Here is a 14,514-nt window from a genome sequence, read left to right as displayed (position 1 = left end):
AAGAATGAGGAGATTTAGATTATTATCGGGTCTGGATAGTGTCAGATGGGAGGTTTAGGAAAAGGAAGAAAAATGAGGTTATTATGAATAAAGTACATATAAGAAAACACACTTCTTACCATATTGTCGACCTTCTTTCCAGGACCAAAACCCCAGCACTCAGAAGTACTCAAAATCTGTCCATTTATGTTGGCCACCACCCTACAATTTAACTATATTAATAACATATAAAAATGATTCTATAAGCACTTCATAACAGTAATGAACAAAAAGATTACTAATACCTGTAAGGTACACCGAAATATGTTGCACTCAGTAATTAATGCTTCACCACAATTTAACTCATGAAGTCAACTTTAAATTCAGTAATTAATGCTTGTTCTGCAACATATGGAACTATGGCTTGAAGCGCTGGAACTTCACCACAATGGCCAACACCGGATGCAGAGTTCAAATCAAAATCTTTCCCAACATTATCTCCACTCATTCTTTCAACAACAGTTGGAGCATCTTGACGAACTTCATCATCATGCTCACAAAGTTCAACCTCAACACCTACTTCTCCCTCAACATCTTGCCCACCTTCATCATCCCCACCATGACATCGAGAAAATATTTTCTCGCGCAATACAGTCATGTCCTCCTTCATCTTCCGTAGGTGTCTTCCATGATTTCTCAACCTCTTTAACAAATCTTTCGTCAAAGCCAACTTTACATCGACATGCAATTTTTTGGACTTTGGTTCCTCACTAAGTTGCAATGCTTCATGAATCATTTTATTTTCCTTATCTTCTTCTCTCAACCTCCATTCCCAGAATATCTAAATCGACACCAAAAGAAACAACTTTATGTTAAAAAATAGTAAACATTGTTATAAACCATAAATTGTATGGACTTTTACTTGGCTCTCTTGGAACAACTTCTCAATGCGTCTTGACTTTAAGTGAGCATCCAGTCAGGCCAATATTCTCAGAAACATTAATTCTAATTATGGCCCACACAAACAAAGTCTTTCTATAGTCCAAATCTACACCAAACAACATTGTAGATTACAACATTTTAAATATAGTACAAATAACAAATAATAATTACATGAAGTACTGTGTACCTATAAAACTGTTGCTGACCCACTTAGGCAAAGCTTTGTCTGCCCGAGTGTAAAAAACGCACGACTTAAACTTTTAACCAAATAACTATGAACTACTTTATCCCAATTGTAATTTGACAACTCGTCTATATTATCCAAAACACTACAAAGAATATTACTAACAATTTTTGAATTCCTAGGAAAGTAAAGCACAACAAAACAAACAAAAATATACAAACGACATACGTTATCAACGTCATCAGAGTCACTCTCTACCACACTCTTAATCATTTCAATAACATTTTCAACAGTTATTAATTTGTCTTTCAAAAGTGAACCGACTACCCCACAAACATTTTTATCAAAATCTACATCTAACCTAACAACACCCAATCCTAAACACTTGCAATTGTCAGCACAAGTAAACGGAATAGATCGTTGCATGACACGAAACAATTTCTGAGTAGGTAACCAACACTTCAACATCTCAAGCAAAAGAGAGTAATATCTGTAATGGTTTTCGTATGTGCAAACACCATTTGAATGATGTATCCTCAATCCTTGCACGATGACTATCCAAGATCAATCCATTCATCTCGGCAATGCACTTTGTGTAACAAAATGTACGCAATTGAGCCTAACAATCAATGAAATTGCAAAAGTTAATACTTCATTTAAATTTTAACAAAAAAGGATCACAACAAAATATACAAATAACACCATGCCAATACCTTCTCATTAAATCGAAATTGACCAGCCATAACGTTCTCATATCCTACTACTGCAAAAAAATTGCGTTCAATGTCATTGTTCCAAATAGTAACACAAACCAGAGGACATTTCTTACACAACACAGAATACAAACCATAGGACATTACTGAACCACCACACATTGAACAGGCCCTTCTGCCGAAACCCCAGAAATTACACAACTATCAACTAAATCACTACAAAATTAAAATCCAAACAACAACACACAAGCACCCAAATACGGAAATCCCCAAATGTGCTTTATTCAAAAATTGCAAAGAGCCACAACTCTAGAACACACAAAAGCGAACTACACCAATGGGCACTACAAATGCACAAAACAGTGACGACAAGACCACAAAATCAATTTTGCAAATATCCATAAAAAACAAAAAAAAAACAAATTTTTCCCACCAAAGCTCAAAACTTTACCAAAAATATAAATTCATCATCATCGAAGACGATAGGGAAATGTCTAATGGAAGCACAACAAACTTACAATGCAACGCCGTGAATGATGAAATCCTTCCCGTCGACGACTGCAGGTCGTCGTAGTCTCCGCAAACCCACACAGACCGTTGGAAAATTACACCGAACTCAAAATGCAACGGTCTGGATGAATGATATTCACCGAAAATAGTGGAAGTGGCCTCCGGTGTGAACTATGAAATGATTGTCGTCGAACATTTCAGGTGGTCGCCGTCTCTTGTTACCAACACAAATTATTACGATACTTCTTCTTTTGAAGCACTTCACTCTCTCGTCAAAAAATTTTGTCCAAATATATTTTTGAAAAAAATAAATAACCTACTAAATGACCAACGTCAATGAACGTCATATCCTATCACCCCAACGTCATTAGAAAAAGGGGGCCTCTTTGATCTATGACGTCAATAGACGTCGTTTCTGAATTAATCCGACATCACTACATTTTAAACCAACGCGAAATAAAATTCCCTTACCTTGCAAGTTTCATGGACTTCATCCCTTTCATCGTTATATAACCAAATTATAATTACATTTTTATACCACCAAATTGCAATGATTTAATTTCTTTATTTATTAAATACTTCAATTTATATTGTGTGTCCATCGTAAAATTAAAAAAAAAAAAAAAAGTAGCTGTCGACATTTTTTTCTTCTTTATTTTCCATTTCTGGTCGCACTAATACTAAACCAACCGCTGCGGTTTCATCACTGGCAGCACCAAATGGCAATGGCATCAGCGCCACCCCCTTCCCCTTTCCTCTTCCTTCTCACCGCCATCTTCATGTTCTTTCACCTCTCCCTCCTCGCTCACTCCGTCAACCCCGACTTCCACCCTCTAATGTCCTTCAAAGCCGCTTCCGACCCTTCCAACAGACTCGCCCACTGGAACTCCACAACCTCAGACCCCTGCACCTGGTACGGTGTCTCTTGTCTCCGTAACCGTGTCTCTCGCCTCGTCCTCCAAGACCTAAACCTCACAGGCTCCATCCTCCCCCTAACCTCTCTCACCCAGCTTCGCATCCTCAGCCTAAAACGCAACCGTTTCAACGGCCCCATAACCTCTCTGGCCAACCTCACCGCGCTCCGCCTTCTCTTCCTCTCCCACAACAACTTCTCCGGCCCCTTCCCCGCCACGCTCACCTCTCTCTACCGCCTTGATCTCTCACACAACACTCTCTCCGGCGAAATCCCCGCCACGCTCAACCGCTGGACCCACCTCCTCACCCTCCGCCTCGACTCCAACCGTCTCCGCGGCCGCATTCCCAGCAACATCAACCTCTCTCGTCTCCAAGACTTTAACGTCTCAAACAACCTCCTAACGGGTCAAATACCCGAATCGCTCTCGGGTTTCCCTGGATCCGCGTTTTCTCACAATCCCTCCCTCTGCGGAGCTCCTTTGCAAGAATGTAGAGCCAAAGGCAAAAGCAACGGCAAAAGCAAAGGCGAAGCAATCATCCCGGCGCTGGCTTCCCCGTTGAAGCCGCGAAACGACACTGTTTTTGCCAGACCCAGGGGGCGGGAGAAAATAATGGGAGTGTTGGTCTTGGTGGGTATTGTGGTGGGTGACGTGCTGGTGCTGGCTTTGGTGTCGCTGCTTCTCTACTGCTATTTCTGGAGGAACTATTCTGCTGCTGCACAATTGAGAAAAGGGGGAAAAGAGAGGAGTTGGAATACGGTGGATGAGTATAAGGGTGGTGGAATGGTGTTTTTGGAAGGGGTGAGGAGGTTTGAGTTGGAAGAGCTGTTGCGTTCTTCGGCGGAGTTGTTGGGGAAGGGTGCGTTTGGGAGTGCCTATAAAGCGGTGCTTGACGACGGAACTGTGGTGGCGGTGAAGAGGCTGAAGGAGGTTAGTGTTGGAGGGAAGAAGGAGTTCCACCAACGAATGGAACTTCTTGGAAGGTTGAGACACTCTAACGTTGTTAGTTTGAGGGCTTACTGTTTCACCAAAGACGACAAATTCCTCGTCTCTGATTACATGTGCAACGGTAGCTTCTCATTCCTTCTCCACGGTAAGTCATCTCTTTTTACTCTTATCATAATTTCAACTGTTTCAACTTCGAAGAAAATGGATTCTGCTTAACGTAGAGAAGTAAGAATTAAACTTCTTTTTCTATTTTATTCTCTCAATTTTTTATCAAGAGTCTAAACATACCTGTTAAGTATCTTTGGATGAATTTCTTTAAACTTTTCCTAATAAAAGTGAAAAAAAAAAATTAATCGGTGAAAATTGAATTATATAATTTTTTTCAATTTATGGAAAAATTATTTATTTTATTTTTCTTATTTAAAGTTCATACTATGAAGAAGATTATCTAATAATGTGAAATTTCACTTCTAGATTTATTTACGAATTCCCGTTACTTTTGGTTTTTAGTTGTTCAATTCCTCTGCTACATTCAGTAAAAGTCAACTGTGTTGAGTATTTAGTCAACTTTAAAATGATAAAATTCACTTCTTTTTTCCTACGACCTATTGTAATATTGTGCATAATAAATACTTATATAAAGTTTAGAATAAATTATAGCAAATATAAATATTCGAATTAAAAAAATGATCCATAATATATAGGTAAGTAAAAACTCCAATTATGACAACAACTATGAAATTGTGATAACCTAGCCTTCCATTCTCCATACATACCTTCTGATTCAGTTGTAAACACTTATTATAAAGAATAGTTGTTAAGCTTGTTTAATATTTTTATTTTTATATGATAAAGAAGCATTTTTCTTAAATTGGGTTGAAAATGATATAGAAATTTAAAAATAAAAGTATTTCTGAACTTTTTGAAAATTTTTAAATAATAACATCAAATAAGATTTAAAAAATTACAATTTACATATATCTAAATCAATTAGATATTTTTTCCTTATATTTAATTTAAGAGGAATATAAATTATCAATCTTTAGCTCTAAACTCAAACTCAAACAATATACTTATTTTATTCCCTAGTCTTCTTTATACATTTGTAGACCTCTCTGATTGATTTATTTATGTGGTTTTTGCTTACCTAAAGTTATGAAATAAAATTATCCTTTTTTTTATCTTCTTATTTAATTAATTAGTATTTTTTTCGATTAATAAAAAGTTCAATTTCATCCCTCAATTTTTGAAATTTATATAATTTTACCTTTTCCAATATTAACAAAAAATTATGTGACAATTACGTGTCACTGTTTATTCTAGTATGTAATCCATTGACTATCATTATGAATATTAAAATATGAAATTGATTTTTTTTCAATATTAGAAATAATATCGAATTTACTAAATAAACAAACGGATCTATCAGCTTTGATAATTTTTTCATAAAAACATTTATAATGAAAAATAAAAAGAAAAAAGAAAATAAAATTTATGAAAAATAAAATTAACTTATATATTTGCTTTGTACAATTTTTTTATCTAGTATATCATTTAAATTTCTTCTACTTTCCTTTAATTTTTTTTCTCGCCCTTTTAATTTTCTTATAGAAAAAATTGCTGTAACATTCTTTCATGCGGTCAAAGAAATTCTAATTCTTAAGTGTACTTCAAATACATTATTTAAGATTTTCTTAGTAATTTTTAAAATTTATCAATTTATAATATTTTTGTTTTATATATGGCGGAAAAACTCCACAAACTCACAATATATTTCTATTTATTTTCCATCTTCTTGTCTTTAGTTCAAACAATCTCTCTTCTTATTATTTCTCTTCTTTTATCCTTCTTACTGTCTTATTTTCTACTCTTTAATCTAATTTCCACATTTTTGTCCAAGGAAAGATTAAACATAATAAGGTTAAAATGTCACCACCAAAGTCTGGCACCCAAATTATTCATCCATGATGGTGTAATGAATAAGACAGCCATGCATGTAGGGTACCCAAATCAAACTAGTTATTTTTTGTTTTTATGGTAGGGTCCCACATTGATCATGTTGGACCATTTGATCATGCATCTTTGTTTTCATAAAAAAAGATCAACATGACATTCTTCCTTCCATTTCATCTCTCTGCTTTTTTTCATTAGTTAAATGGTGAATTTGGATTTGGATTTTCTACTAGTCTTTTTCGTTTTATGATGTTTATTTGTTAAATTTTCAAAATACATTATATTTGTATATTAAAAAATTCTTTAATATATTTTAAAACATCAGAGGAAAAAAAAGTAAAAACAACCAGCAATAGTAAGGTGCACTACTAACAAGAACAGACTACATTTGTGTGTTAGATTCTTTCCTTATAAAAGTTGGGAAAAGAAGAGAGAAGACTTCATCTATTTTCTTCTTTGCTTTTTGTTCTTTTCTAAAACAACCTTCGGTCTTTTGCTTTTATCTTTAGCCACCCAAAGAAGAAAATGTTGGCCAATCATAACCATTTGAACCCTTGTACAAAAGTTTGATGCCCTTGCTTTATGCTATGATAATATACCATATTAAACTGGGAAAAGCCACATAATATAAAATTAAGACACTTAATGACATTTTCTTCTATTAATTACATTTAGGTTATGTATGTTTTTCTTTCTTAAATTTACTTATTAATTAAGTCTTTTCCATTTAAATTAATATATTTTAGCCTTTATTTCACGCCTTTCATCTTAAACTGATAAATTATCACATTTTATACCTAAACATTTGAGGTCATACGATGAATTGAACATCTTAGAAATAAATTACTGTCAAAATTTGAAGATAAGAATGAGACTAAGACTTGAACATTAGATATATTATTTTAGTTGATTAAAATTTGATGTTATTTTATAAATAAATATAAGTTTAATGTGTAGAGACTTTGTATGTGTAAAAAGGGAGCTTAAAATTAGATAAGAATATCAAATTAATCTTAAAATTAATTAATTGATTAAGTAATCTAGATACGAATTTAAAAAATTAAAATACAACAACATATAATTTAAATTGAAAACTAAAATTAAAATCAAACCTTATAGTTAATATGACAAGTCTTTAAATAAGAAATGAGCGATATTTGCAAATAGATGCTGAAAAACGTCTCCCAAACTTCTTATGCTATTCTATTAATTAAAATGCACTAAATTTCTTAAAAATTCAAATTTACTAAATATGTGTTAGAGAATGGCCAATTAAATGAAAGCTACAGAATTATTTAATTTTTTTAGTAATAGAAAAAAATTAAAAAACAAAATCATAAATATTACGTGGTATTGAGGAGGGGCAAAAGCGTAAATAAGAAAAAAATGAGTGTCATCTAACAGGTAATCGAGGACCAGGGCGGACCCCAGTGGACTGGACAACGAGGTTGAAGTTCGCAGCTGGAGCGGCACGAGGCGTGGCATTCATTCACAAACATAACCTCACCCATGGTAACATCAAAGCCACCAATGTTCTTATTGACGTGGCGGGCAACGCGCGCGTCGCGGATTTTGGTCTCTCCATCTTCGCTGGCGCCTCTATTCTAAGATCCAACGGCTACCGTGCGCCAGAGGTATCGGACGGTCGCAAGCAGACCCAGATGTCTGACGTGTACTCCTTTGGCGTCCTATTGATAGAGATGGTGACCGGGAAGTGCCCCTCCACCGTGGGCGGCGGACACGAGACGGTGGTGGATCTTCCTAGGTGGGTCCGGTCGGTGGGGAGAGCGGAGTGGACGGCGGAGGTGTTCGATTTAGAACTGATGAGCTATAAGGACATTGAGGAGGAGATGGTGGCGCTGCTTCAGATAGCTATAGCGTGCACTGAGACCGAACCTCATCAACGGCTCAGGATGAGCCACGTGGTGAGAATGATTGAGGAATTGCGTGGGGTCCAGATGTCGCCGTGTGATGAAGGGTTGGAATCGCTGTCCGGGTCACTCTCCATGCCTGAAGCAAGTGCAAGTCAATGATGCCGAGGAATACTTCTGTAAATTAAAACATCATCGGATATTGATTATTGTTTTTCAATTTTTTTTCTAAAACTATTACTATTTTATTTGGGGTTTTCTTTTTTTAATTTTCAGAAACTTTTATTTTTATTCCGTCATTGATTCAATGTAAGCTAAGTTTTATATTAGGGAATTAATAGTAAATTAATTGAAGTAATATGGATTTTATGAATAATTTTAAATAATTTCGAAACTGCTTTCTTTTTTAGTTTTATTTTTTTCAGAGTTAATATTATGGTTTAAATTAATCTTGCTCGTGTAGTCCTCTGTACAATTAGATTCTTAGTCGTTTAGTTTTTTTAGCATTAAACAATTTTGTTTAATGTTAATATGTTATCTAGGTATTTCCTAAAGAAGTTACCACTAAAAAAAAACTTAATTAGCTATTTTTTTAGCAGTTAAGTAAATAGTTAGAAATAATTTTACGTTTTGTTAATTTTTCTTAATTGTCATAGTTTTTTTTTTTTCTAAATCGATTTTGATTTGAGTAACATAGATGATGATGTTGTTTATTTATTTTTTATTTCTCAACTTAAAAATATCATAGCTTTTATCCTCCGAGATTGAATTGGTTATTTTTCAAAATTTTGTTATATTTTTATCTTTCAAAAACTTCTTTAACCAATTGAAAAATAGATGGATGATGCACAATTAAAAAACTTAATCAATTATAAAAATATTAATTTTCATATGAAAAGCGTAACACACAAATTTTTATATTATTTCGATTCTAACCAATTTACATATAGTTTATTTAGTAACTTGTGGTAGAAATTCTACTAAAGATATAAAATTAGGATTACAAGATTCACCTGCATAACTTAAGGTCCACTAATTTCTTTATTATTATTATACCCTTAATTCAAGGGGTTGTCCCAACTCAGTTGGGCCTAGGGCTGGCCTATAAGGAACCAAAGACCCTAATATGTCCTAACGCTTTCATTCCATTCAATTTGCAGAAATAGTTCTCCCATTCCCTCTTAGAGCAGCCGCAACCCTCTGCTAGGGTTTGATCTTCAACCTCCGTCAAGTCCGCTCAAGTTTATTCTTGCCCCGCATAAGTTACTCTCCGACTCATACCACTTTCCCTTTAGTATATTTTTGTGTTTTCCCAGCTAGGGTTCTGTAGCGAGCTCATCTTGGGATCTGTTCCGTTGTTTTTCCAGCTTCTAAGCCTATTCCTAGAGCTGTTGTGTCCGTGGTTGGTGTCGAGGTCCTATACTAGCTTATTTCAGGTAAGGGAAGTTAGGGCTTTGTGTTGTAAATGATTTGTTTGGCCTATTCTGGGTTCTGCTTGGTGTTGTATGGGTTATATGTTACTATGAACATGCGAAGTGCTTGTGTTTGTTGCTTGGTGCGAAAATGGGACTATTGCAAGTGAGGACAGGGGCGAGAACTAATAGTCTCGCCCAAACGAGCTAGTCTCGCCTAAGCGAGGCTGATAGAGGCTCGCCTACGCCTTCTGCGCGAGCTGTCGCTCAAGCGGGCCTTCTTGGTTTTGAGCGAGAGAATGCCTCGCTCAGGCGAGGAGATCTCGCCTCAGTGAGATAGTGCGAATGGCCACTGTTCCAGCTTGTCGAGCTCTCGCCTAGGCGAAGGGAGCTCGCTTGAGCGAGACCTTTCAGCCTGAGCGAAAAGCTGGGCAAGAGTGTGTTCTGGTTTGGTGTTTTTCCCTGTTCTTAGATGTTTGACATGTATTTGATTGGATTATTATATAATGGCATGAGGGGAATGAATATGCATGAGTGGGAGGGTGTATGAGTTGTGAATGACGAACTTGGATAATTCTTGGCATGTAGTGAACATGAAATGGTTGGTTATGAAAGTGGCATGGTAATGAGATAAGTTAAAATTCTATATTCATGGATGAAGTATGAGGAGTTTGCATGGGTTTGACCTGGAATATAAAAGAGGTTGATTATAAAGGTTGACATGAGATGTATATGCATGATAAATATATTACTTGGTTGTTTGAATACGATTTGTATGTGGTTAATACGTAATTCCTTGAAATCTCTAGGTGAGATTTCAAGGTCATGCTTAAGTGTTCGGGATGTAATTCCATGACCCATGTTAGTGGGAGTTCATGGTGGTGCCCCATCTATATAATTTGGTAAGGATTCAAGGTAAGGTTGCATCCTAACACTCTAAGGACTCAGTTAGTCTCACTTAGAGCCGATGGACTCTTATGGTGAGAGTAACATGAGGCCTGAAACTCATTAAGGGCTAACCTTGTGTGTGGGGGATTGAAACATTGTAACACTTGTAACACTTAGCTCTGGGGTGAGTAGGGTAATCCATCACAAGTGTAAGCATCCGCTGAATCCGACTAGATTATATGTATCTGGATGAGTCGAGTTAGAGTCTAGTGTATTGTTTGAGAAGTCATAACATGCTTGGATGATATATACTGGTTGGATTATGTAATGGCATGTGACTGCTTGATGAATTGTTTCTACTCTAGTTTACCCTGTTTGCTTGTTTGGTTGTCTTATATGTGGTTTTTCTCCTTTTGTGATGATCATCAATTTATTGATGTGAGCAGATGCGAGAGGTCCTCGCGGTCAACAGGGGAATGGTGACTCCGTTGCTTAGCCCACTTGGACTGGATCCTGCTTAGTAGATTTTCTTTTAGGGCTACGACCCATGTATTGGCTGTCCTTTAAATTTCCATTTTGTTGCTGTTAAATTTTCTGTATCTGGTTTAGCTTGGCATCGTTGTGTGCCTCGGACAATTGTAAGGAGTTATGTGGAAACTCCAAGACTGCGTTATTATATTTTTTGTGTGACGCTTCCTTTAATTATGTTTATTAATTAAATGAGGTGTTACACTCTAGATGTACAAAGAACTTGAAAATTTTTTAAGATTTACAAGTAAGAGTAAACTTACAGACAATTATTCTAACCTATCACCAACAAGGTGAAAAGAATACAAAAAAAGTAAATAAATAAAAGAATTACAAAGAGAATACAATGAAAGAAATCACTTGATTTGTGAAGATATTTTAACTATAACCAAGCAAAAAATCTTCAAAAACCTTTAATCTTGATCTTTTCTTGGAAGAACATGAAATTCGTAGTAAAGCTCTCTTAGAAAAACTCTCTAATCCCACTTTTAAATGATTTGGTTTAAAAAATTTGTTAACCAAATGAGAAAAATGATAGATTTTAAACAAAAAATATTTTTTGAGAAGATTCGATTACATAAGTAACCTAATCTATTAAGATCATTTAAATTTTAAACCTAGAAACATATTTTCACTGTCTTAATCAATTATGTAAGTGAGTTATTCGATTAATACAGGAAAAACCAATATTTCAGTAAGTTACCGGATTAATCAATTATGTTGCATACTTAAAAATTAATACAGAACCAAAAATACAGTTTTTACCTGGAATGAACCTAATAGATTATATTAATAATCTAATCGATTATTATGACAGTTTTGTCTCTTTGAAAGTGATTTATTACGCGCCACAACATAGAATAACAACAACTATCAAAGGCTTTTACTATGGTATGCTTGGACATCATAGAAAAACTTGACTCTTTAGGCCATCTAGGCAACAATCTCTCCATTTTTTTTTATGATGGCCAACCAACAAACAGAAAAATATACCTTTCTCCCCCTTTTGAACATAAGAAAAAGTAGAGAAATATGGAGAAAACGCATAAAGCAGTTTATACCAATCATATAACCAAGTATATAATTGAAAACACCCAAAATATATCAAAGAAATATGACTGTGCAGTATCTCTAACAGTTTAAAGAGATTGTGCAGTACATCTAACAACAACAAAACAATGAAAATATGCAGAGCTGAAAATTATTACAGACAAACAAATTTAAAGAGTTCAAATAGCAAATGAAATGATCCTAAAAGCTAGAGGATTGCGTCATCCTCAGTCTCTTCCTCATCCCGAGCATCAGCATCACCTTCACCTTCCTCTTGAAGGTCCGAGGAATCACTTCCATCACCAATGTGATGTCTCCTCATCTCCTTTAAATCCTAGCAATTTGCCTATCTATTGAGTCAACCCGCTCAACATATTGCTGATGATGTTGTCTTTGATAAGTGATAAGCTCTCTAATAGAGTTAGTTGAGTTAGTTTTTTGTTGTTACCGTTATAGGGTTTGTTTTCCCCTTTTTCTCTGCAAAGCTTAGTCTTATATAACTAAGTCTCTATCTTTGTATTAATTGAGTTGATAAATAAAGCATTATGACTTCTATCTCTGGTTTTTATCTTCTATTACCCTCTATACACTAATATGGTATCAGTTTGGTAATTACCCTCCTTCGTTTCCGCCTTTCCAGTCTTTTGCTTCTTCTCTTTGATCGACCATGGCTCACCCAAGCCAAAACCCTCCGGATCATGTCAAAAATCCGGCAAACCCCTTATACCTCCACCCTGGAGAAAACCCTGCACTCATCCTTGTTTCACCCCTTCTCATCGAAAACAACTTCCATCAGTGGCAAAGAGAAATGATGGTCGCTCTTGAAACCAAGAACAAGGAAGGGTTTATCAATGGCAGTCTTTTATGTCCGCCCATCACCGATTCCCTACATGATGCCTGGCTTCGTTGCAATCACATAGTGATGTCTTGGCTCATATGCTCAATGAGTGCTTTGATCAAGCAATCAGTTATGTGGATGGATACAACTCGAGGCATACAGATCGATCTTAAGGACTGATTCTCTCATTCAGATAAATTCAGGGTGGCGAATCTTCAAGATCAAATCTTGCACTGTAAACAAGGTGATTCTATTGTTTTTGAATATTATACCCGATTAAAGATTCTTCAGAAAGAATTAGAATTGTATAGTTACGTTCTTGTTTGCACTTGTTCCGTATCGTGTTCGTGTGGTCTGCTTGCAAAATTACATAAAGAAAGGGAGGATGACTGTGTTATTCGTTTTCTAAGAGGGTTGAATGATGATTACTCTCAAGTTCATTCTCAAATCATGATCATGGATCCCATGCCATCTATTGTTAGATCGTTTTCCATGATTCTCCAGCATGAAAGAGAATTCCTTCCCACGGCCACCACTGATTCCCCTTAAGATTTAGCTGCTTTTTCTCTTCAATCGGGTGAAATTTCCAAATCTGTTTCTTCCAATAAACCATTAAATGTGAATAACAAGAGTCAAAATTCCAAGCAACCCAGAAATGCTAAATTCTGTGAAAAGTGCAAGAAAACAAATCATACCATTGAAACCTGTTTCTGGCGCATAGGTTTTCCTGCTGGCTACAAAAAGTCTAGTCGTGCTGCCTCCTCTGCCAGTTTGGCTGAAGTTGATCCTGATACAGTTTCACAACAATCTCAAATGGTTGAAGCAAATACGACTAATCAGTTTACTTTTTCGAAGGACATATATCAAGCTATCTTAGCTCTTCTTCAACAATAAAAAACGCTTCAGCTTCTGTAAACACAACACAAATCTTTGTTTCTCCTTCAGGTGACATCTCTTCCTCTTGGATTCTAGACAATGGTGCCACTGACCACATTTGTCCATCCAAATTTCTTTTTAAATCTTTATCACCCATCACACCTATACACATCAAATTGCCTAATAACACCACTGTCATTGCTTCCTTTTCTGGCACAATTAACCTTGGCAAATTGATTCTTAAAAAAGTTTTGTATGTACCAGATTTTGTTGCCTTGCTTATTTCCATTCCTAAACTCCTTTCATATACTGACTGCACGGTTATTTTCTGTGAACAAATGTGTTTTATCATGCAGAAATCAACATTTCAGATGATTGGTGCAGCTAAGCAGTGTTGAGGCTTGTTCTACCTTCAACATTCCAATACAGCTAAACAGAAATCATGTGATTTAGTTTCTCATATTAATTGTACCATACCTCAGTTTGCTAATGTTGTTTCCAATAAAAAGCCCATGTTACAACAACTGTTATTTAATTTAGGTCCTTAAAAGTGTAAATTGTGAATATTTCAAGTCATAAATAAGTCCTAAAATCAGAATTTTGGAGAGAAATAGTTCAAGTGCTAAATGCACCCTCAGTTTTCATTTTCACATTCCCCTTCTACAATTGGGCTATCTATTTCTGAAAAGAAATATTTCTAGAGCTAAATGCACCTCCAATTTTTATTTACACCCCTTCTACAATTGGGTCATAATTTCTGAAAAGGAATATTTCTGGAACTAAATGCACCTCCACATTTCATTTTTACACCCCTTCTGCAATTGGGTCATAATTTCTGAAAAGGAATATTTCTTGAGCTAAATACACCTCCAGTTTTCATCTTCACACTGTAAGACCCAGGAAAATTA

At 35.5% G+C, this 14,514-nt stretch overlaps 1 protein-coding gene, 1 long non-coding RNA gene and 1 pseudogene across 2 annotated transcripts; 2 read left to right on the top strand and 1 right to left on the bottom strand.

The window, feature by feature from the left end:
• Positions 1–1,234: 1,234 nt before the first annotated feature.
• On the bottom strand, positions 1,235–2,863 carry LOC146888385 (uncharacterized). Its single transcript, XR_014993085.1, has 3 exons — positions 2,337–2,863; positions 1,819–1,868; positions 1,235–1,724 (listed from the first exon to the last, which is right to left on the bottom strand). It is a non-coding gene; the product is annotated as an uncharacterized LOC146888385 (long non-coding RNA).
• Positions 2,864–2,992: 129 nt separating this feature from the next.
• LOC114168386 (putative leucine-rich repeat receptor-like protein kinase At1g68400) lies at positions 2,993–8,423 on the top strand. The gene is made up of 2 exons (XM_028053179.2): positions 2,993–4,335; positions 7,548–8,423. Exons 1-2 carry the CDS (start codon positions 3,048–3,050, stop codon positions 8,174–8,176), a joined length of 1,917 nt encoding a protein of 638 aa, XP_027908980.1. The 5' UTR covers positions 2,993–3,047; the 3' UTR covers positions 8,177–8,423.
• Positions 8,424–12,559: 4,136 nt separating this feature from the next.
• LOC146888384 (uncharacterized) lies at positions 12,560–14,004 on the top strand (annotated as a pseudogene).
• Positions 14,005–14,514: the final 510 nt, after the last annotated feature.

This window comes from Vigna unguiculata, chromosome 2 (assembly GCF_037176805.1).
Source record: "Vigna unguiculata cultivar grain cowpea cultivar isolate G323 ecotype 2 chromosome 2, ASM3717680v1, whole genome shotgun sequence".
In the NCBI taxonomy this organism is placed as follows: Eukaryota; Viridiplantae; Streptophyta; class Magnoliopsida; order Fabales; family Fabaceae; genus Vigna; species Vigna unguiculata.
Note: the sequence above shows the minus strand (reverse complement) of the source record. Positions and strands in the feature narration are given on the sequence as shown.

Excerpts from the sequence above, each read along its gene's own strand:
- LOC114168386 (XM_028053179.2), top strand. The coding sequence starts at position 3,048 with ATGGCAATGGCATCAGCGCCACCCCCTTCCCCTTTCCTCTTCCTTCTC. Across the intron at positions 4,336-7,547 it reads CTTCTCATTCCTTCTCCACG|GTAATCGAGGACCAGGGCGG; the intron begins GTAAGTCATCTC and ends GTCATCTAACAG.